Genomic DNA, 25,844 nt, shown 5'->3' on the forward strand with positions numbered 1-25,844 from the left:
TAAATATTAGATTTAGGAGGCCTATAACAGTCACCCAAAGTACTCTAGTGCTCAGTTACTAATGCTCATGTAAGACATATGTAACCAAAGTTTAAAAAAAAAAGGCAAAATTTATGAAGACAAGAATTTAATTCATCAAATTACCATAACTATCCACGAGATCATCTCTGAAGGCTATATCCCAGTTGTATTAATATGATTTTCTGATTTGCATGAGGTCAAATCAGACTACATCTTCCAAATAAAACCCAACACAGAGATAGGAGCAGCGGCCCATGCATGGAATTTATTGTGTGCTACTGTTTATAAAATACTCGAATAGTCCTGCACATGCATAATATTTCCAACTTAGACAGGAGACCGTACAGGGTGCACTTTCTGGCAAACAAAACAATAGATGGTTCCGCTGCCTGGAGCTCTGAGTTGTATTCCAGGGCATGAGGGAAGCAGGCCACCAAAGTAAAGGGAAATACCAAACTACAGTGGCAATCAATACAGGTCAATAATTGTGAAAAATTAGCACATGGTTCCATTTAGTTTAACCAAGCAGTTCTGTAACTATCAAAAGAAAATGTTCAACATGCAATCTTGACTTTTATGCTTCCACTAACATCTGAATGAATGAACAGAACCATTGCTTCTATGCTGCATTGCTTAATCAAAAACACTTCCAGAACATTTTAAAATTTCCTTTGCATCAAAACATAAAAATGATAGAAAGCCAGCAGCAAATCACCCTGGTGGCTATTTAAGCAACTTGAGTACTCACAATAAACTAAAATTTCTCATAACATCTAGGTAACCTATACATGTCGTACCTGTACATCATAGGTCTATATATTAAATATTTGCAAAATGAAAACATGCATACACAAAATACGTCAAGTTTTACAGACATGATTTGAATTAAAATTTACTTTGACAATGTACAAACTTCTTTTAAAGTACCTTAAATGAGTAATTCTGTAATTCTTCATAATTTTGAAATTTAGAGGTTTTCTTCTTAAATCTCTGGGGTGTAAATTTCAAAAGATCTGGGCAAAAAAGATTCTAAATTAGTTTTTGGACTTGTGTTCAAGTAAGAGAGTCTGCCTAGAAATAGGTTATGCATTCATAATTGAAAAATACCAAGACTATATTACAGAATTAGCCACATTTAAGAACTATAGACCTGAGGTCAGCATTTTGTATAAATGCCAACTGGATTTCTCAGCATTTTGCCCATAATTCAAAATACAGCTTAGTAACCTCAGAAATGTATTTTAAGACCATGCTAATTCATCCTTTAAAGACATTTCATGGGGAAAAGAAAAAGTCCACATTAGCTCTTAGGATTGCATTTGAAGTCATGGTTAAAAAACAAAATCTAATTCTACTGAGGGGAAAAAGAAATCTCATTTGTAAACTTAAATGTGTGAACCACAAGCATAAATGGAGGTGTAGTTGCCCTCCACTGGAAATTGCCCCAAACCCCTTGCTCACTGCTCTCCACCTTGGCAGCGATGACCCAATCTTATCAGATATCACAACATGTCCCAGGGCCCTCAAGCCTCCATCCAGGAAGGGGGCTGGGGTCTCAAAAGCACAATGGTTTCTCCAGAGGGACTGTGACATTTACAGTCAGCTTGGCCGACCCCTCCAGATCCTGGGGGTGATCTGTCCATTTGGGGCCCGAGATGTGAGAGTCCCTGGGAAGCCGTGGGTCACTGGGCACTATGGTTGCCAGTCCCGTGGTTCTCAGTGGCATGTGCGGTGTTCAGAGAATTGAAACCATCTTGCTGTACAGCATCTTTCCGGGGTGGCATTCTCTCATTGATCCTATCCAAACCCTTTGCCTCTTCAAAACTGCAGATTCTATGTGGTGGAGAGAATCCTCGTATTGCTTAACAAAATGCAAATTTGATAAGTCAGTAATTGAAAAACATTTCTGAGATTTCAAAAACATAATTAATGATTTTTAAGAAGAAAGAAATTAGCTGTATGTAGCAACATTTAAATCTTACTTTAACTGAACCCTATCCCCACTCCAGACTTCCCCTTAAAATGTGAAATGTTTAAACCTAAATGTAAACATGATAGCTTCATAGATGACAAGTGTTAGCATAGCCTTTAAAAAAGAACGCACAAAAATAACCCTTCCATGACCCCAAAATTAACCTGCAGGCAATGGTCTCAGGGTCTCAGTCTGACTTCTACTATACCACTTAACTCCTACAAAAACCCTAAAATCACCAGTGACTATCACAGTAAGGCAGCAACAAGAGTAGGGGCAAGTGAGGAGGCTAAACAAGGTTAACCTTGACATACAAATCTGTACCAATAGCTTCGGAGGAGAAAGAGGTAAAGTATATTAAAATTTAGCAGATCAGAACTATCTTGGAGGTCAAGGTATGTATCATCACCCCATCACCACCAGGATGAAATGAAAAAGGTGGGGAATGCCTCCAGGAATTAGATCTGTATTTGACTGATAGTAAAAAGTATTCAGTTTCATATTTTAGGAAATGTCTTCCTTAATTCAATGGCCATTCACTGCATGTTCTTTGGAAACCCAAATCAAAAGAAATGGCAATCCTCCTCCAACTGTTATAATTTCTCATTCACTTCATTTATAATGATGCTTCCTCCATTATTAAAATGTGCACACAAAAGATTTCCATAACTGGTTATAATCTGGTTGCTTTTATATGTGCAATCCCTGGGACTCAGAGTCTGTGCATGTGAACCAAATAAATGGTTGGGGTGGCAAAGCATTTAGCAATGTGTAATATTAGGCCAACATATCATATACATGAATATAATATTATTATATAATATTATTAGCAAACGCTAAGCCAACAGCAAATACATATATAAAATAAAAATCATAGTGACAGCTCCTGCACTTTCAGGTGAATTACTGAAAATGAATAAAAGTCAATTCAAACCTATATCTAGAGGGGGTTTCATCTAGGAAAAAAATGATCTGAATAGCACAGAATCATGCAAAATGTGGAATAGATCTTTCTTTGCAACTTCAAATGCTATAATACATAGCATAACATGCTGCACTCTAAAGAATTCAGGAACGGTAAATGCTGGTTGCACACTATACTAGAAAAGGAAAATCCAGATTGTCACTATGGAAATTGGTCCTTGTAATTAAAAAAAAAAAAAAAAAAAAAAAGAAAGGAAGAAAGAAAGAAAGAAAAAAAAAAGAGGAATGTGACTATTAAACTTGATGAGTCAGTGAGTCTGATTCATCTTGGGCTGTGCAAACTAGGAGTAAAACACACCCACAGGACATTCTCTGATGCCCACCCACACACCACAGATCTCTGCCCAGCGCAAGGACTCTGATCGTACCTTTTTCAGCCTCAATAGCCTCAACTGTGGCTGTACAGAAGTGAGCAGAGGCATGCAAAATGAATGAGAGAGATGAGAAGGGTCATATTGTACAGCAGAAAAGGCAATGATCACGTAAAATATCACAGTATCCCATACTACATCATCATTTACAATTTAACATAAATAGTATCCATATTAGAGAGCCCCATCCAATCCCCCAATTCCTGACACAGCACAGTTTACACACAGCACTATGACAACATTGCTCAGAGCACAGAACACATGGACCTAATGTAAACACAGACACCTCAGCACCCATGCAAATGCACTCCAGTGTTAATTACCTACTGTGAATTCAGTATTTTGATGGCCTTAGAATTTTTCAACATGTTTATTATATCACATCCATCACAATCACAAGGAAATCCTCTAGGGTGAAATTATGATGGCAAAATTGTACCAAAAGTCAAACAGAAAATTCTGTTTTTCCCCATCTAACTGAACCAATACTCATTATCAGTTGTTCCATAAGATATAAACTAGAAGAGGTCAGTAATGCTTTTCCTGTTGCTTCTAATTCATAAGGCAAAGCAAAAGTGAAGTTGGTATGGATACAATGAAACTTAAGGACAGTAAACTTGATGAATTACTCTAATAGAATAGTTCCGTAGCTCTTTTGTTTGGGTAACCTAAAAGGACCCCATCTACCAGGAACTTCCTTTCTATTCTAACACTGGGTGTCCCACATATCTAAAGATATTAAGCTCTATAGCCTTTTAAAAAAGCTGTTTGTGTTCAGTTTATCATGAACTCAAATCTGCCTCAGGCACTAACAACATGCATTCTCAAGTGAAGATAGAAAGGCCATTGTACATCTTTTCAAGCACATCTACCAACTAGAGAGGAATCAAATAGAACTGAGATCTTACAGGCAATAAATCCTAATTACCGTGTGATATGGACATACACGTAGGTCATATAAGTGAGAAAGGCATTCTTAATATAGTTTGTCTCTGGCCCATTTAGAGAATTTCAACATTATTTAGTCATACATTTTGTAATCAGTCTGTTGGCTCATTTCTGGGTTCAAACTGTATAAAGTACTCACACTGAGGACCAGGATCAAAGATTGCAGAGGATAATACTGCCTGACAATGTTGCAAATTCTCCACTTTACCCAAAGTGCACACACTCAGAATATTTATAACAATAATTCCCCATGCTTTCTATTTTGCTTCTTCTTCAAGGCCAATTAGATTTAGAATAAATTTTGTCCAAAGCAGTTATTAATGTGAAAGAAAATGATGAATCTAAGGAGTTAAAATAGACTAAATTAGAAATTTGTTGATCTTAACCAGATAGTAAAGGTAGTTGGGAACCCAAAAAAGTAGGGTGAACACTGAATAAAAAAAAACTTAATTTTCCTTAACTGTTAAACTACATTAAAATAGCAGACATTTATTGTACACCCACTGTACAGATGACCATTTAAAAAACCTAGCTCTGTGCACATAGAATATACTCTTGGAATCTTCCCAGACAGAAAACCAGGATAAATGACCCACCTCTACTTGATCAGCCCTGCAACATCTATTCTTCAAAATAAGGACTATTTTCTCTATAATTTAGACATTAAATGGGAAAAAAAAATAAATGCCTATTAGAATATGTTTTAAAGAGCTTGTGGTAACAGAAGTGATTTTATAGGAAATATTTCATAACTTTTATTACATATGGTAATAAATTAAAAGTAAAACCTGGTATCACTGTAAGAATTAGTACCTATTTGAGTGCATCAGTAGTTTAAAAGTCTATTTATAAACCTTTCAAATTATGAAATGTAACAACATACTTCTGAAATAATCGTATGGGTTTTAATTTTATATGTAAAAGCATGTTTTAGGTCAATTATATTCTCTGCTCTTTCTAGAAGCTTCTAAATGCTCCTAATCCTTTTCAGGATACAAAATACATATTACACTCAAAATTGCATACCATGTCAAGCTTGTATGTTTAAAATTGAAAAAATGGTCATCTGAAGCTTAAACATTAAGATGGAAAGAGATCTGATAATTGCAAAATTCTATCTGAAAGGCACTATTTTTCCTCTATTTGTTTTCAGTTTTATGGAGCATCTTGATACGGTGTTAGTAAATTTGAGTACAGTGCTGTCACAAACTGTGCTCCTCAATATTACACAGGATAAATAATGATGAGGAATTTGGCATTACTAAAATGGAGATGGCTACATAGGTCCTGGTGAAGGGTAGTAGCATTATAGGGCTAGTTCCTAAACAAATTTCCATGAGTAAAATAAAAGGCACATAAAATAAAATATATCAATTCCTACTCCAAAAGAGTTGTGGAGTTTGTGAAAACACTCAAGAAATATAAATTAACTTTAAGCTTATTGATAAGGCAATAGGACTTATTTTCTGACTTATTTCTGACAACAGGACTGAGATATTAGAATTTACATCACACAGATGCAGCTTCTTAGAGGAGTTTTGTTATGTGCTTCAAAATGGGTTTATCTTATTATGCTAGGGAAATTGCTCCACACTATCAAGAGCCATCACTGGCACAGCTAGGGAGCTATCTAGCTTCTAGTTTGCCCAAATTAGACCCCTTAAACTCAGCAATATACTGCTAATTCATTCTGCTGGGAATACAGTCCCTTCAGTAAAGCTGTTTTTCAAACCTTCTCTGCAGTTGGGGGAAGAGTTCAAAGTTGGAAGACTGAGCTTCAGGCTGCATGCAAATTAAGAATGAGTAGAAGAGCTAAGCTGCCAACAAAGCATGTAATTAGCAGGAACTAATTGTGAAATCTAAAAGGTTTGCTGTAAATACAATGTAAAAGTAATAATATATCCAAGGATAATAGAGTGATGACTGTAGTGTAGATTTATTAAAGTATGAGGCCTTTCAGCTTTCCTTTTCTTTTATGAACAAAGAAAAGGATAAACATTTTTCAAACTATTAAAGTTCATCCTTTTCTATTAACACTTACTTTTGTTAGTTTTATTGAATGTTTAAGATCTTTGTGTTAGTGAAAATTCTTTTTAGCTCATTTGCTAAAGCCCATAATAAGAAAAATGGAGGGCAAAGAATATAAAGAAAATCAAAGCAATTTTTTTTTAATTAAAAAAAAAAAAAAAAGGAAACCTTGTTTTAAAACATAGCTGTACTTCTCACATATACCAGTAGTGGTAGCAGACAACACACTAACATATAAAATAGAACATGTATAGACTATAAGTAGAAATTATTGGTCTACAGAAAGATTATTTTATTTATTTAGGCATTTATAATGAGACTAAGTGAAATGAAGCTGTGAAAAGTCAATCTGATTTAAATTTATTCAAAAGTTTAGGGCAGTGCAGGTGGCTCAGCGGTTTAGCGCCACCTTTGGCCCAGGGCCTGATCCTGGAGACCCAGGATCGAGTCCCACATCAGGCTCCCTGCATGGAGCCTGCTTCTCCCTCTGTCTGTGTCTCTGCCTCTCTCTCTCTCTGTCTCTCTCTGTGTCTCTCATGAATAAATAAATAAAATCTTAAATTAAAATATTGAATAAAAAAATTATTCAAAAGTTTAAATTATTTATTTTTTGCTTTAAAAAATTCACTAATTATAACACCAGAAAGAAAGTTAGCCATGATTAAGGAAAACATTAGATCTGTTGCTGCCTGTTTTAAAAGAGCAATGACCCTTGGAGGGCTGTCAAAAGTGGCTACAATAAAACAAAAATTAAAGCTTTCTTTATCACATTTTTTGCTTTTCAACAAGGGAAAGAAATCTAGACTTTGAGTTATTGTGTATACTCTAAAACATTCAAATCACTCTCTTCTATTTAATCTGTTTTGGGCTTTCAAAAAGTTAACCCAGTTATTTACACAAATATTTACGCCAAAAAAGTAAGTTTTTAAAAAATATAAAATATTCAATGAGCCAGATTACAGGAATGCTTTACGTATAATTTTATTTTCATGCAAAATAAAGGCACACTTAATAACACCCTTTCAACTTTGACTTACAGGATTTAAATTCAACCCCTTATAACAATGACTTAATATCTAATGTTACATTCATGTTCAGAATGCACAAAGTACAGCAACAAATGCAGCAAACCTCAAAACAAGGTGCTACAAAGTTGCTTCTACATCAAAAGACAGACAAGCGTCTGATAGAGTAATTTAATTTAACATACTTTTACAGACATACAGCTAACCTAAAGAAAGACAGACAGATTTAGGAAAGCAGCTACATCTGCAGAGGAAGAAAACAGCATGTTACAGACAGTCAATTATACATAGAACATTTGACAAACACCACAGAAAACAAACTTTGGCATCATTTACCAGGGTACAAAACCTTGCACAAATCTTTTGGCAAGTGAAGTGCATAAGTAGTGTTTTGGGGCTCAAGCAGATTGTTAATTCTAAAATTAAGTATCTGATAATATAAGCATTGTCTAATACAATTACATAAATTAAAAAAATAAAAAATAAGAAACATGGAATTACATTTCCATTTTTGTAATATGGATATCCTTGATTCACATTCTGAAATTGGGGCTTTTAAAGGAAAAGGGTGCATTAGACAAACAAAAAAAAAATATTTAGACATTATGATATGAGCTGCTCCCATATCATTTCATTCAAAGCTGAGAAACTGACCATTATTTTCGATTGAAAGGAATACCCATTCTATCAATTTTCTGCCCTGGTCAAGTTCTTAACCAGATACTACCTATCATATAGTATTCTACCTATGTCAGCTGCTGAGACAGGAACTAAAAAGCAGAAGGAATTCCCTGCATGCATTATGTGTATTGTTAGCAAAAGAGTGAGGTGTGCCCCAGTCCATCTGAGGCACAGCAAGTTGCATAACATCATTACCACTTTGCAGGGTCTGCCGTCCTCCAGCCAACACTCCACTAGGCAACATCCCTGTGGGAGTCAGGCCCTTGAGTGTCAGCACACTTTCACTCTCCTCCCTATAGCAAAGAGATAAAACAAACAGAGATTTCCAACAAATGGTTAATATAAAAGAGGAGGGCCCAAAGGTAGGCCATGTATATAATTTATAACATTCATTGTTATCATATCTTCCTCAATTCCAAGATAAGACATTTTTCCATATTTTAAATGTGGATAAAAGGATAAGAGGGTGGGTGCCTTATTGTTTTTCCTGAAAAGCTTTATTAAGTATATGATGACATTCACCATCAATGAGAATCATACAATTAAGAAAATTTGGTATTTCTATCCTGTAAAGTTCAAATATCTGATATAACCAGTTTTGTAAACAAAATTTTAAGGGCTGACCCATTTACATGTACCCTTAAACCTAGCTTTCCTGAATTAACCCTAAAAAGATAATTTGTGGCTCCAGCAAAAGGAACTTCTTATATGGAAGAGCAAGTTCATCAGGAATACTCTAAAAAGTACCCCCTCCTTCTCATCATGTTCTAGTTTTCAAGGCGTAGAACTAGTACTTTCATCACAGAAAGGTACCACATACTCAAAGTGAACAATAATACTCACAATAGTCAAAAACCCTAGTTTCAAAAGGACTGTTGTTCCCTTGTTGAATATCTAAATGTACAACTAAACTTCTTTATAGGAAGAATGCTGCTAAATTGCTTTTAGCTATTAAACAGAACACTGCTTACAGCAAAGTACAATAAAAGCAATTTCTGTAAAAAAAAAAAAATAATCAGGAAAATACATCATTACCTGAGCACAGAGAAGACCCTTGCCATCTTGCCAATTGCTCGAATTTTGTTTCTTATGATTTCTTTCCGGGCTGCAGCTGAACCTACTTTCAATGGAATAAATAGAAAAAAAGACTCAAGTTTAGGGCATCCACACTTGCACCATTCTATTACCCTATACCACGCTCATCTTAACCAACACCAAACCCTCTGCCACCAGCTCACATGGAGGAGACTAGGTGAACTCATGCCAGAAAACTTCTCACTCCTTCAATGTTTAGCTCAGCGCTGGTCTAATAATATTGGGGTCTGATACAGATACAAATGAAAAGTAATCACAAACATTATGACTCTCACACTACTGCTAATTATTAAAACAGCAATGGGAAATAAACTAGAACCCAACTTATATCACAAACCAGAGGACAAAAAAAAAAAATTCTAACAATCCTATAGTCTTTAATTTTCATGAGGACCTACTGCATGCAACTAACAGATAAGAATTGGTAGTAACTCTGTTTAGGCTTCTGTTTAACTATTATAAAAGCCTCTGACATGCAGGCTGGAAATATCTCATCTTACTATGATAGAGTAAGTTCTTTGCTCTAAGAGGGTTTAAAAACAATGGTTGATGAAATAACTACTGTGCAGATGACGCTGAACTAAGGACCATACCAGCATTTCAACAATAAAGAACATCTTAACCTCATGAACTAAATGTCCTCAAAGTCATGCAAATATATACAACAAGCTCTTACATCCCTAGTGAGTATGACACAAGGAGAGTGAACAATGAGAAAAGATTCCCTAAAAAACACGGCTAAAGGATCACTCATGTTTCCTTTTTAAAGGGTTAGCTCTACTGCTTATCACTGATACAGAAGAGAATATATCAAAATAACTTAATCTTCAGCTGAAGAAAAACTCAAAGTTGTATCTTCCTTCCCTTGGCCTCCAGAAAGAACAACAATCTCAGTCCCATTATCTCATATATAGCAACTAGAATCACTCTGGACCCAAGAGTGTGGTTCCTTATTCCTTAGAGCTGTGCTTCAACACGATGAAAACACATATAGAAGCACCATGGTTGAGGAGAAAGTTAAGGAAAGGCTAAAGAGACTAGACTAAAAGGGGCCGTGGATATACAGAGGTCTGAACAACCATTAGTCTTCTGGGCCAGAGCAACTTATTTAAAATTCAAGCAGCCCACAAAAACCATATAATTAAAAACTAAGATGATGACTGGACCTTACTGCAAGGAAACAGAAAGGAAATCCAATTTCAAAGACAAAAACAAGACATATTTTAGAGAAAATAGGCTCCATGGCCATGTTTATGATGCTCTAAAGGGTAATGTGAGCACTGAAGCTACAGCTTTTGCAAGTTCAAAATTGCAGGTACTACATAGCTATTTTTAAGATGCCAAAAAAATCACTAAAAGTCTTAGAATCATAGAATATTAGAATTTGAAGAGACATTAGGGATACTGCAAAGTTTAATCTCCTCATTTTATAGACAAAGAAACTAAGTTTATTAATGGTCTTGTCCAAAGACCTAAGGTAAGTTTGATTTCTTTGAATGAATTAACATAAACATTTTGTTTTTAAATTGACAGAATGTTAAAAACAGCTAGACTGGGGAACAGGAGTGTGGGGATGGGAGAGGATGGCTGCAATGAGGTACATTCATATTTTCAGCCTTAATTTATATATCTGTAAAGCAGAATAATATGTAAACTATATTGATTTCAAATTTTAAAAAAATCACTGGAATATAAAAACAGTATGCAAGTCAGGATTTTAAATCAGTCTACAAACACATCATGCATAATATTAAAGAAAATGTCCACGGAAAATTACTCTGGGGAATAAGACAGACAATCAAACACCCCTAATCATGCAGGGAAAAGTACAAAACATTACAAATAAGCAAAAGAATGAAATTTTAAAACAAGAGGAATGAAAAAGAGGGAAAAATATTTCCATGCACAGAAAGACAGATATCTTGGAATATGACTTCTAAAAACATCAAATTCTATCTCCAATACCACTTACACTAAATTTGTACAAGGCCCAAAAGGACTCTGCATAAATAGTACTCAATGAATGAGCTAACTTACATGGACATGAGGATAACTTATGAAGTCATATTTCAAAACAATGTTACTCTGTCTGGTCTGTACCTTTTTTATTGCCATATATGAGCCGTTCTTCAGATGGAGAGTCCAGAAAAAAGGAAGTGAATGATGGAGAAAAGGTGGTTGAGACAAATAAAAAGATAGAGATTTAACTTGGCAGTGGTACTGAAGAATGAATGTAGAAAGAAAGAAAGAGAAAAATGAAGGCCCTCATATTTGAAATTTGAAAAATGTAGTACTGTAGGATCTGGTGAATAAAAGAGGGATGCCACTGGGTAGAACTCTAAAGGAAAGATTTCTTAAAAGATATGTGTTCAGAAGAAATTATGGACAGAATGACTATAATATTTGATGAAAGTAGACAAATTAGGGACAGAAAAAAAACACGTGAAAACACATAAGACTGATAAAAGACTGTGCAAACAACAATCGCACATTTATACTGATACCCCTAAGGAAATGTGTCACCCACAGGAGTATGTTAAGTGAAGGGTAATGACACAAATAATATACAAACTCATGTGGTTCTTCAAGGACACCAACATCTGAAAAATCTATTAAGTATATACAGAGAAATGTAGGTAACTTTATAAACTACCTCAGTGCAAAATCTTACCCACTTCGAATAACGGAAAGGCTAAGCCTCCCACACTCCATAATAACAAGAACACATAATTTCTTGAATCTGAATTGTAGAACTTTTGCACATACTCAGGATCAACAGTATGTGCTTTCTGTTCCCAATCCAATCTGGGAGCTTGAGGGACATCTTTTTGCAGAAATAGCAACAGATTGTTTCAAAGCAAGTAATAGCTCTAAGAGTAGGCAGCAGAAATGTTTCTTTTGAGCTTTCCATATCTTCCATTCTAATGTAGAGATACATGATTCCATTATAGGAAATGCAAAGTTTTAGTTTAGTAAAACTGTAACATATGTGGATTATGTATTTCCTTTACCCAACTCAAGAGAGAAGATAAATATCTGAAAGAAATAGTATGCATTCTAAATATCACAGAAATCAGTGTTCAGAAATTCTCTTTAATGATTAATTAATACCTCTAAAAGGAATGCTATGTGCACTTATACATCCAATATGTTTATGCAAATTTTTGCCTTTAAAAATAACTCCACATATACATTAAACAATACAGAATACCAAAGAAGAATACCAATACAGAATACTTAAGAAGACAGTCTCATTCCTTTACCCAATTTCAGCCTTAAATATGCAAAATCTATTCTTTCCTTCCTGCTACTGTGACATCTCCATTCCTGCTCTTTCCCTTTTCCCACAGAAAAGCTAAACTCTTATTCTGCCTCAATAGCAATACCCATGTCACCAAGTTTTCTTTCTAAATCAGATTTCTCCCCATGCCCAGCTTATAGACTAGTTCTACTGCTGAGTAGAAAAAGGGGAAGGAGAGGATGAAAGGCATGCTATTATGGTGAAAGGAAAAGGGGAAAGATGTACAGTTATGGAAAAGAAATATGGGAATGTGACTGAGGAAGGGACATAAACCCAGTTCTAGGAGCTCTTTTCCCTATCCCATTATAGTATCTGTCCTAATCTCCTCCCATTTCCTCCATTCCTCAATGGAGGTCTCCCCCAAACCATTCTCATTACTCCATACAAACTCCCAGATTCATATTATTAAAATGTTCTTGAGGTCTCTACTCCTACTACTTGGTATGGAAGGGTGAAGAAATGAGTAACTACACCTGCTATGTTGGCAGTAAAGGGAGATCTATTTCTAGTACTGAAAGCTGGAACTCAGTGTATTTTCACACAGAAGCACTGTCAAAAATGACAGCTTACCAATTTTTAAAATTATTTCCTTTCTATTCCTTCAAACCATGGATGAGAAGATCCTGGGAAGTTAAGTGACTTCTCCAAGATTACATAGCTAGCATAATAGTAACTCCAAAATACAAAGATCAATGACCCTTTTCACTAAACTACGTTGCCTCTTTAATAATCAAACTCAATTCATCTCTGGAGAGCAAGAATGATATAACAAGTGGATAAATAAGCATAATTTATCATTGAGAGGAAAACATTGATTAAATACATAAAATTTCATTTGGACTATAATAAAATTTAATACGTATTCCTGGCTGAATCCCAAAAATGATTCAATGTCTATCCTCATGTAAGTCATAAGTATCTAAACCAGAAGTAGTATACGTAACAGGGAAATTTTTTTTTTTTAAATAGGAAGAGGACTAAAGCATTACTTATCACCATTCCTCTTTAAAATACTCTTTAAAAAACACTATTAATACTGATACAAATTTGTTAAAAATAAAAAGAAATAAAGGTAAAATATAGAAAAATAAACAATATCAGCCTTATGCAAATGAAATATTTTTAAAAGTTAAGGAAAACAAAATAAAAATTACCACAGGAAATAATTCTGCTGATCCAAGTTGTCAAACATAAGATAAAACCACAAATATATAATGTATACCTCATACACAGAAAATATGTTAAGAGAAACCAGTTGTAATAATGTAAGAACATAAAATACTATAGTATTAATTTAAATTGATAATAGATTTTTTTCAGAGAAAAACTGTAATTTTAAATGGAGTAATTGTATATTCAATATATTAAATGCAGTAATTATAGTAAATGAACTAATTATATAGAGCAAAACAAAAGATCTTGATCTTAGTTTAGAAAACTAAATATTTTTTAAAAACCTTCCTAGATGCAGATGCAAACAGAATTTGACATATAACAGAATCTGTGAAATAGCTAGTAGCAGTTTTAATTGGTATCTCATTAAATCTATCTGCATCTAGGAAGATTAAAAAAATTATATATTTTAAATATTTGACATATAACAAAAAACCGTATCTGAAGAAATCAGTGAGCTATGAACAAAATTATTTCAGTCATTATATCAATACCTGTAAGATTATGAAGTAGGTACATAATATTATCTTCACTTTGAAGATAAAAAACTGAGACTCAGAAAAGCTAAGTAATTTGCCTGAGGTCATATAGCCACTATGAGAAACTAGAATCTGAACTCAGACCTAGTCTAACTAAAGAGAAAAGGTGGCAGAACAGAGGAAAAAATATTTAATTATAACTACTTAAAAATTTTATGTAAAAGACAGATACAATGAAATGTGTTAGAACTAATACCTCTACACAAATATCAAAAGGAGAATTAAAATAAGAAAAAATAAATATTACTCATTAATGCCTATTATCCAAACCAAAAAAGAATGGATATAAATAAATTTATATTTATATTTATATTTTATTTATAAATAAAATATATTTAGTTAACAAAACTATAAGCCAGAATAAAAGCACATCTCGGCTTGCCACCAACAGATGGCAATAGCGGGCACCTGTGCACAGTCACTTTGTACTTTTAACAAATGGGCTTACAACAGTGTTTAAAAATTAAACTTGTGTGTAAGCAGGGAAATTTCTAAATAATTTTTACTCAGATTGTACTTAATAAGTAGTCAAAGAGATGAGATGTATAGTTTATACACTTGAAAAAGTAAACAGTAAATTATATTTTTTTAAATTAAAAATCATAAGAAAATCAAAGAAATGTAAATTAAACCAAGTGTAATTCACTATGTAGCTACTAAGAAAAATAAGTAAATATGACCAAAACCCATTGAGGTGGGCCTGTGCAGAAAGAGGCCTGTGGATTCATTGCTAAAAGTACTTCATCTTGGTCCAATTCTTCTGCAAAGTAATCTGGCAAATTCATAGCTAAAATAATGAAGCTAAAACATAATAACTCTGTAATTCTCTTCAAGAAATTTATCCCAAGAAATACTATTGTACAAACATATGTACTGCATGTCATTCATAACAAGGTAACTGAAAGCCAACCACAAATGTCAAACATGAGATTAACTATGAAAATACTATGAAAAATATATTAATATATTTAGAAATAGGTAGCTATTAAGTTGTACCAATATGTAGATCACGTTTAATATATGGAAGCAATTACATACTGATTATAACTATGAAAAGAATGCTACATCAAAGATGTGAGGAGCATACAGAAAGAAATAAAGAGTTCTTAGCTTTAAGTTCACATTTTTGTTTCTCAGTGACCTACATTTTTAAAAATATTTAAATTTAAAAGTTTTAAATTTTAAAAAGTTTCAAATAAAAATTTCAAGACATAAAAATTAAAGGAATTTTGTTTTTATGATATTAAATTATACTATAAATGTAATCAGTACATAGGCTGGTTGGCTTACATAAGGGCAAACAGCCATGTCTAACATTGTTTCTATGAAAAAGATGCTTCTGAAAATCAAACTAAACTAGTAAGTGGTCTCTTAAAACACAACCACTCATAAGTTGGGAATAGCCTACTTTAGTTTTTGGGAAAAAACACTGACAACAAATCGAAGGTTCAGGTACGTTTCTGATGCACTAAGAAGACGATACCAATGAAACTAAAAGCATTTTTATCCCCCCTCTAAGTGGTGTCCATATTCATGAAGAACCACATTCTTTAGTACTTTCAATTTTCCTTTCCTTCTGTTCTTCCATATTTCCCCTTTCCCAAAATTCATCTTCTTCCCCACACCAACAGAAAAAAAGTAAAATCACTAAAAAAATCATAAACAGTATCTGAAAAAGTGTCTTAACACTTATCAAATGGCATAGCCATTTGAGAGCAATGACTACATTTTGCAAAAGAGTGTATATTGAAGCTGGGTAGTTAAATAATACCATTTCACAATAAAAAATAGTAAAGTGAATAATCATACCATCAAACTGGTCTTCACCCTCAGTCATCAGTTCATCATCAGAGCAAATACTCAGAACATTTACCAACATTTCTGTCACTATTCAAAAATGAAAAAAAGGGAACAGTTACACAGCAGCAGACCAAAATTCAACTGTCTATATATACATACGCACAGCAATTATTCATATAACGGTCAAATGATTTTTAACCCAAGAAGACATACATTCTGATCGCAGGAACAAAGAAATTAAAAAATATCAAGGTTTGGGGCACCTGGTTGGCTCAGTCCATTAAGTTTCGGCTCAGGTCATGATCTCAGGGTCTTTAGATTGAGCTTCATGTTGGGCTCTGAGCTCAGCACAAAGTCCACTTGGGATTCTTTCTCTCGTCCTCTCCCTCCCCACTCTGTGCTTCCCTCCAGGCACACATGTCCTCTCTTTCTCTCTCATAATTAATTAATTAATTAATTAATTCTTTAAAAAATATACCAACGTTTTCAAAATGAAAGAAATTCAATGGGGACACCTGGGCTGCTCAGTGGTTGAGCATCTGCCTTTGGCTCAGGTCCTGATCAGGGTCCTCATGGGGAGCCTGCCTCTTCCTCTGCCTATGTTTCTGCCTATGTCTCTGCCTCTCTATCTCTCATGAATAAATAAATAAAATCTTTTTAAAAAAATATTTTATTTATTCATGAGAGACAGAGAGAAAGAGAGAGAGAGGCAGAGACACAGGCAGAGGGAAAAGCAGGCCTCATGCAGGGAGCCCAACATGGGACTCGATCTCGGGTCTCCAGGATCACGCCCTGGGCTTAAGGCTACACTAAACTGCTGAGCCACTCAGGCTGCCCTAAAATCTGAAAAGAAGAGAAGAGAAGAGAAGAGAAGAGAAGAGAAGAGAAGAGAAGAGAAGAGAAGAGAAGAGAAGAGAAGAGAAGAGAAGAAAAAAGAAAAGAAAAAAGAAAAGAAAAGAAAAGAAAGAAAGAAAGAAAGAAAGAAAGAAAGAAAGAAAGAAAGAAAGAAAGAAAGAAAGAAAGAAAGAAATTCTATGGATTACCAGTCTGAGAGAAATTCTGTACAGAATATGTTTTCAGGTCTCGGAAAAAAATGAAGCCGCACAGAGATGAGTAACATCTAAATGTATACATTTAAATTCTTCTTTTATGGATATAGCATTTTCTTACAAAGTAAGAAAAAACAGCACAGTTTGTTTCAAAAAAGCCCCAGAAACTTTTTTTTTTTTTTTTGGAGAGATAGAGCGAGAGCACCCGTGAGTGGGGAGGGGCAGAAAAAGAAGGATAGAGAGAATCCTAATGCAGGCTCCACTCTCAGTGTGGAGCCCAACGTTGGGCTCGATCTCACACTCCGAGATCATGACCTAAGCTGAAATCAAGAGTCAGTTGCTTAACTAAATGAGCCCACCCAGGCGCCCCCAGGATTTAATTTTTAAAAATCTGACTCTAGCAAGTCCTCCAAAAATTTAATTCTTAAGATTATGAATGAGTAACAACCTTAACCCATGGTTCTTTCTTAGGCTTGTTCCTCTTTTACCATTCTATATATTTTTCCCTTAAGTCTCCAAGATTCTACTCTTTTGATTTTCCTATATTACAGACTATTTCCTCCCTAAACTTAGATATTCTCAAGAGTCTCTTTGCACAATCTCTTGGTGATTTTATATGCTCAATCTCTTGGTGATTCCATCTATAACTATACAGTTTCAAGTATCACCTTTGTGAAGATGATTCCAGAGTCTGTATCATAGTCTTGACATCTCCTTCGGTCTCCAGGTTTCCTTGATAGTTTTACTGCCAACCATCTTAAACTATTTTATATTGTCTGTTTCTCCTACCTGAATGAAAGCTTCATGAGTGCAGGGTGATGTTTTGTTTACTGCTATACCTCAGAGTCTAGTACATCGATCGGTACACAACAGGAATCCAATAAATATTTGACAAATGAGTAATTTAAAAAAGAAAGGTATAAGCAAATTTCAATTAATAAATAAAAATGTCTATTAAATATAAGCCCCTGGATGTCCTAATAGCACCTAGAAATGAACACATCCAAAACAAAATTCAATACTGCTCCTATTATTCCTCCTATAAATATATTAATAGCACACCACATACCAGCCACTGTGCTAAAGCTCCGGGAATCAAATGTAAAAAAGGTCCAGTCTCTACCTTCCAGAAGTTTACCAATTACTATAGAAGATACATATATATATATATACGTACACACCACACATACCACAGAAGAGTAATGAGCCCTATGCTGTAAGAATGCAGAGTTATAGAAAAAGACCTGCAGGGGAAAGAAAGGCTTCTGATAGAGGAATCATGCAGTAGTAATTTGTCAGGTGGAGAGATAAAGCATTCTAATCATAAGTTAGAAAAACTATGAAGTAGTCACAAATATCAATGGGACAGAACTAAGAGCTCAGAAATAAACCACACATTTAGGGTCAACTGATTTTCGAAAAGCATGCTAAAACAATTCAGTGGAGGAAAGAACAATCTTTTCAACAAATGGTGCTGGGACAAATGACTATCCACATGCAAAAGAATGAAGTTGAACCCCCCCACTACACACCATATACAAAAATTAACTCAAAATGGATCAAAGACCAGGGCACCTGAGTGACTTAATAGATTAAGCATCCAACTCTTGATTTCAGCTCAGGTCATGATCTGAGAGTTGTGAAACTGAGCCCCACATTAGGCTCTGGTCTAAGTGTGGAGCTTGCTTGGGATTCTCTCTCTCCCCTTCTGTCTGCCCCTCACCCTCAACCCCTCCACTATTTCTTTCCCTCTTAAAAAAAGAAAGATCAAAGTCCCAAATGTAAAAGCTGAAACTATAAAACTTTTAGAAGAGAGGTGCCTAGGTGGCTCAGTCAGTTAAGCATTTGCCTTCTGTTCAGGTCATGATCCCAGGGTCCCAGGATCCATGTCATGCTACCTGCTCAGAGAGATGTCTGCTTCTCCCTCTGCCCCTCCCTATGCTCATGCTTGTGCTCTCTCTCTGAAATAAATCTTTAAAAAAAAAACCAAAAAACTCTTAGAAGATATCATAGAGGAAAATCTTCCTTAGTTTGGATCAGGGAAGTTTCTTAAACACAACCCCAAAACATAAGCAATAGCAACAACAAAATAGGAATTCATCAAAATTTAAAACTTTTATGCTTCAAATGACACCATCAAGAAAGTGAAAAGACAAAAAAATAAAAATTAAAAAAAAGTGAAAAGACAGGGATCCCTGGGTGGCACAGCGGTTTGGCGCCTGTCTTTGGCCCAGGGCGCGATCCTGGAGACCTGGGACCAAATCCCACGTTGGGCTCCCAGTGCATGGAGCCTGCTTCTCCCTCTGCCTGTGTCTCTGCCTCTCTCTCTCTCTCCCTGTGTGACTATCATAAATAAATAAAAATTTAAGGGATCCCTGGGTGGCGCAGTGGTTTAGCGCCGGCCTTTGGCCCAGGGCGCGATCCTGGAGACCCGGGATCGAATCCCACGTCGGGCTCCCGGTACATGGAGCCTGCTTCTCCCTCTGCCTGTGTCTCTGCCTCTCTCTCTCTCTCTCACTGTGTGCCTATCATTATTTAAAAAAAAAAAAGATCATGAAACTTAAAAATAAATAAATAAATAAATAAATAAATAAATAAATAAATAAATAAATAAATAAATAAAAATTTTAAAAAAAGGGAAAAGACAACCTAAAGAGAAAATATTTACAAATGATATATCTCATAAGGAACTTCTATCTAGAATTTACAAGGAACTTTTACAACTCAGTAATAAAAAGAAAACCATTTATTTTTATTTTTTTAAAGATTTTATTTATTTATTCATGAGAAACACAGAGACAGAGGCGGAGACAGAGGCAGAGGGAGAAGCAGGCTCCATGCAGGGAGCACAACGTGGGACTCGAACCTGGATCATGGGATCAGGACCTGAGCCAAAGGCAGACGCTCAACGGCTGAGACATCCAGGCATTCCAAAAGAAAACCCATTTAAAAATGAACACAATATTTAAATAAATGTTTCTTCAAAGAAGATAAGCAAATGGCCAATATACTTTTAAAGCTATGGTAATCAAAACAGTATATAGTACTGGCACAAAAAAGACACACAGACCAATGAAACAGCATAGAAAGCCCAGAAATAAATCCATGCTTATCTGTCAGTTAATCTATAACAAAGGAGATGAGAATACATAAGAGAAGACTGTCTCTGATAAATGATGTTGGAAAAACTGGATATCTACAAGTAAAAAAATGAAACTGGACTTCTTTCTCATACCATATACAAAAATAAATTCAAAATGGATTGAAGACCTAAAAGTAAGACCTGAAATCATAAAACTCCTCAAAGACAATAGGTAGCAAACTCTCAGACACTGGCCTTAGCAATATTCTTCTGGATCTCTCCTTAGGTAAGGGAATCAAAAGCAAAAATAAACCACTGGTACTGTATCAAACTAAAAAGTTTTTGCACAGTGAAGGAAACCGCCTGCTTCTCCCTCTGCCTGTGTCTCTGCCTCTCTCTCTATCTCTCTGTGACTATCATAAATAAATAAAAATTAAAAAAAAAAAACAATGAGATATATTACCTCACGTGAGTCAGAAAGGCTTGTATCAAAAAGATAAGAAAAAAGTATTGGTGAAAATGTGAAGAAAAGGGAACTCATACACTGTTGGTAGGAATGCAAATTGGTGCAGTAACTTTGGAAAACAGTATGGAGGTTCCTCAGAAAAAATTAAAAACAGAAATACCATACGATCCAATAATTCTACTTCTGAGGACTTACCTGAAGAAAAAAAACAAATTCTAAAAAATATATGCATTCCTATGTTTATTGCAGCATTATTTAAAATAGCCAAGATATGGAAGCAACTTAAGTGTCCACTGATAGATAAATGTATAAAGAAGATGTGGCATGTATACAAAATAAAATATTACTCAGCCATAAAAAAAGAATGAAATCTTGCCATGTGTAACAAAATGGATGGACCTAGGCGGTACTGGGCTAACTGAAATTAAGTCAGACAGAAAAAGACAAATACCATGTTATTTCACTTATATGTAAAATCTAAAAAACAAAACAAAACAAAAACAGAAATAGACTCATAAATACAGAGAACAAACTCATGGCTGTCAGAGGACAGTTGGATAGGCAAAATAGATGAAAGGGATTAAGAGGTACAAATCTCCAGTTATAAAAGAAAATAAGTCACAGGGATGAATGGTACAACATAGGAAATATAGGCAATAATATTGTAATAGCTTTGTATAGTGGTAGGTAGTTAACTATACTTATGGTAAGTATTCCATAGTGTACATAATTGTCAGATGACTATGTTGTACACCTGAAACTAGCATAACACTGTATATCAACTATTCTTCAATTTAAAAAATATTTTCTAATAAACACAGGATTTAAATAAACATTTCCTCAAAGAAGATAAACAAATGGCCAAAGAGCACATAAAAATATATTCAAAGCTGTTATTAGGAAAATGCAAATCAAAACCATAATGAGACACAACTTCATATCCAAAATAATGGCTATAATAAAAATATACATAATAACAAATGTTGGCAAGAATATGAAAAAGATGGAACCATTATACACTGCTGGTATGATTATACAGCTGCCTTGGAAAACAGTTTGGCAGATCCTCAAAAGGTTAAACATAAAGTTACCATATGACCCAGTAATTCTACTAGGAAAATAAACACATATGTCCATACAAAAAGTTGTACATGAATGTTCATTGCAGCACATTTATAATAGTTTAAAAGTGGAAATAAATGTCTTGCAGCTAATGAATGGATAGACAAAATGTGGTATACAATATCACTCATCATTCAGGGAAATGCAAACAAATCCATAATGAGATGCAACCTACCGAATGACATATCTGTTAAGGGCTAGTATCCAAAATATATTTAAAAAAACCCTATACAACTCAACAACCAAAACCCAAATAATCCAATTAAAAAATGGGCAGAAAAAAGAATGGGCAGAAGACATAAACAGACAATTCTCTAAAGACATCCAGATGGCTAAGAGACACATGAAAAATACTCATCATTCATCATCAGGGAAATGCAAATCAAAACTACAAGGAGATATCACTTCACACCTGTCAGAATGGCTAAAATCAAAAGCACAAGAAACAACATGTGTTGGTGAGGATGTGGAGAAAAAGGAGCCTTCTTGCATTGTCGGTGGGAATGCAAACTAGTGCAGCCACTGTGGAAGATATGGAGGTTCCCCAAAAAAATTTAAAATAGAACTACCCTACAATCTAATAATCACACTACTATTTACCCCCAAACAAAAACACTAGTTCAAAGGGATATATGCATCCCTATGATTATAGCAACATTATTTACAACAACTGAATTGTGGAAGCAGCCCAAGTGTCCCTCAAAAGATGAATGGATAAATAAGTATAAATACACACACACACACACAAACACATACATACACACGTACAATGGAATATTATTCAGTCATAAAAAAGAATGACATCTTGCCATTTACAACAACATGGATGGATCTAGAGGCTATAATGCTAAGCGAAATAAGCCAATCAGAAAAAGACAAATACTATACAATTTCACCCACTGCGGAACTTAAGAAACAAACAAAAAAAAATTAACAAAGGGGAAAAAAAGAAAATCCAAAAAACAGACTTGAAGTGTAGAAAACAAATTAATGGTTTACCAGATGGAAGGTGGCTGGGGAGATGGGTATAATAGGTAAAGGGGATTAAAAGTACACTTCTCTTGATGAATATTGAATACCATATGGAATTGCTGAATCACTATATTGTAACACTGGAAACTAATGTAACACTGTGTATTAACTACGCTGGAATTCAAATAAACTGTTCTTTACCCTCCACACCCAAAATAAATTTATTTTAAAAGTGGTATATTCATTTTTTTTTAAAGTGGTATATTCATATAATACAGTATTATTTGTTCACAAAAAGGAACAAAGTCCTAATTGATGCTACAACATGAATAAACTTTGAAAACATTAGATATGCTAGTCACAAAGGATCACAAATTATACAATTCTATTTATATGAAATGTCCAGATTAGGAAAATCTATGGAGGTAGAAAATAAATCAGTGATTGCCTAAGGCCAGCAAGGAGAGGCAGGAGGAAATGGAGAGTGACTGCTAATGGACACAGGACTTCTTTGGGAGGATGATGAAAATGTTTCAAAAATGACTAGTGATCATTGCACAACTGCACAAATATACTAAAAACACTAAATTGTAGGACAGGTTACCTGTATGGGATATATCTCAATAAAACTTTCATTTAAAAAGCTACAAAAAAAAAAATAAAGACACAATATGAAGGCATGAAACTTAATTGAGCATAACATATTCAGGAATTGGTTATTCTGTATTATGGCTAGAACACAGGGACTAAGACAAGAAATAAAGAAATGAGGCTGAAGAAAGAGTAAGAAAGGTCCAAAGAGACTTTGTATGACACATTAAGGTTTATCTTCAAAGCTACCAGAAGTCATTTATGAATAATAAATAGTAGCTTTTAAGCATATAGTACTTTTCATCCTCTGAAGAAAAAGCAAGAGAGTAACAGCATAGCAGTAGCCAAAGAAAGATAACAAAGGGGGAAATGTCTTTTATCCTTAAAGATCAGATGAATTTGAACAATTTATGAAAGAACTTAGTAGAGAGAGTTTAAAGATATAGAAGATCTAATAGATGAAGCAAGTTTCCTGAAAAAGTAGAAGCATAATGGAATCCAAAATCAAATTAGAAGGATTAGCTGTCGATGGAAGGGTCAGCTCTTCAACAAGACAAGAATTCAAGGTGAGTGCAATTTATAAAGCAGAGGAGCAGTACATAGAGAAAGCTCCCACTAGTGGTATATGTTTCCTCTGAGAGTGAGGGAAGTGGCTACAAAAAGAATATTTAATAGAAAAAAAATTAAATTGAGAATATGTCCAAGGGGGAAAGGAAAAGGAAGAAGACTAGTGACACAAAGAATTTTGGGGTACTATCAAGAGCCCAGCCAATGCTAGCAATCAAAGGGTGGTACCACTTCATATCTCTAGCAGAGCTTTATACCCTGGCTATAAGAATGGAGAAAATGGATGGTTGCATTTATTAGAGCTAAGATGTTTAAGATAAATGAAGTAGAAAAAAAAGAGAGAAAGGAGTTTGAAGGTGTGTTAAGAAGAAGAGAGGTAAGGAGGGATCTAAGAAAATAAAAAGGTCAAAGGCTAAGCAATCCCAATGAAGATCAAGAGCAGTATAACTAGACTGAGGGGTTGTTTAAATAACAGGTTTTCATCAGAGAATGCTAATGGCAATATTACCAGACTAAAAACATCCAACTCAATCAACTTCAACCATCCCTCCCCTGCAACATGCAATCTTGTTATGTCTTACTGATCTTATCTCTATAGTTCTTGCAGTTCTCCCCTGCTCTCTCTCTCTCTCTCTTTTTAAAAATGTTTTATTTATTTATTCATGAGAGACACAGAGAGAGAGAGAGAGAGAGAGAGAGAGAGAGAGAGAGGCAGAGACACAGGCAGAGGGAGAAGCAGTTTCCATGCAGGGAGCCCAACATGGGACTTGATCCTGGGAGTCCAGGATCACGCCCTGGGCCGAAGGCAGGCACCAAACCGCTAAGCCACTCAGGTGTTTCCCTGATGTCTACTTATAATGCTACTAGGGTTTCATTATATTTCCACTTGACTCTTGATGGAGCTTCACAACAGATCTCCCAACTTCTAGTCTTTTTTTCCAGTCCTTTTCACCAATTTTTCTAAATGATTATCAGGGTCATGTTCTGTTTCAATTGCTTCCCACCAAAGTTCCAAATTCTCTGTGTGGTGATCAAGATCCTCATGATCTAGCCCCAACTTAACTTTTCATTCTTTTTATACTACTGTCTTCTATACATAACTGTGAATCAATCTGAACCCCTCAACATTTGTCAGTGGCCTTATGCTCTCTTGCTTTCTGACTTAGGCTTAGTAAGTTCCCTTACCCAGAATTCTCCTGCTCATATCTACCAGCACAATTCCAGTTCCACCATTCTTCAAGCTTTGGTTCAAATACTACTTTGACCAAGTACTACTTTGACCAAATACTACTTTGACAAATATAATCTACCTCTCCTCTCAATTCCTACAAAACTATGTTTCTCTAGAGCACTTACCATATCACACATTAACATTATTTATATATCTTAAGTCCTCTAAAAGGCCTAGATCTTGTGTTTTTGTATCCTTAGTAACTTGAATATAACAGACTTTCCCCCCAAAATCTACTAAATGAATAAATATTACATGTATGACCTTCTATGAAAGATCACACTATATTGGATCCTCTAGAACAGAGTTCTTAAATTGGGGCCAGTATACCAGAAGGCCCTGAGAGAGGCTTACCAATTCACTTCAGCATGATGCTCACTATGAGCATCCTGAAAATGTTATGTTTATGTACAAATGTACACATATTTGTACATGAATTTTTCTGGGGCAAAAGTCCATAACTTTCATCAGATTCCCAAAAGGGTATGTGTTAAGAAATTAATAAAAGGTTTTGTGTAGTTACTTTAATAATAAGAAAGAGTCCTTACCTTTTAGAGATTCATTCTAAAATATTTATAGCTACAAAAGAAATAGCTGAAATATGATCCAATAATTAAAGTGTGGGGTGGGGAACAGTGGATGGAGATATAAATGGTACAACACTGGCTATGATTTGATAATTGTTCAAGCTAAGTAATTGGTACGTAGCAACTCATCATATTATTCACTCTACTTCTGTATATGTTGGAAATTTTCCAACACAGGACTTTTTTTAAAGAAATAAAAAGTCCCAGGGGTGCCTAGGTGGCTCAGTCGGTTAAGCATC

The 25,844-nt window shown here is 34.8% G+C and overlaps 1 protein-coding gene across 7 annotated transcripts in view; it reads right to left on the reverse strand.

Moving 5' to 3' along the window:
* Positions 1-260: 260 nt before the first annotated feature.
* PPP3CB (protein phosphatase 3 catalytic subunit beta) overlaps positions 261-25,844 on the reverse strand; it is a 52,441-nt gene continuing 26,857 nt past the window's right edge. Inside the window, exons 10-15 of one of the 7 annotated variants that reach the window (XM_072755095.1) lie at positions 15,948-16,025; positions 11,226-11,252; positions 9,066-9,147; positions 8,226-8,323; positions 3,346-3,375; positions 261-1,882 (exon numbers count right to left, since the gene is read on the reverse strand). In XM_072755095.1, the coding sequence (XP_072611196.1) occupies positions 1,704-1,882; positions 3,346-3,375; positions 8,226-8,323; positions 9,066-9,147; positions 11,226-11,252; positions 15,948-16,025 (494 nt within the window). In that variant the 3' untranslated portion in view covers positions 261-1,703. Of the gene's footprint in view, positions 1,883-3,345; positions 3,376-8,225; positions 8,324-9,065; positions 9,151-11,225; positions 11,253-15,947; positions 16,026-25,844 lie in introns of all 7 variants that reach the window. The other 6 variants (XM_026004553.2, XM_026004571.2, XM_026004562.2 and 3 more) reach the window with 6 other exon arrangements.

This window comes from Vulpes vulpes, chromosome 4 (assembly GCF_048418805.1).
Source record: "Vulpes vulpes isolate BD-2025 chromosome 4, VulVul3, whole genome shotgun sequence".
Lineage (NCBI taxonomy): Eukaryota > Metazoa > Chordata > Mammalia > Carnivora > Canidae > Vulpes > Vulpes vulpes.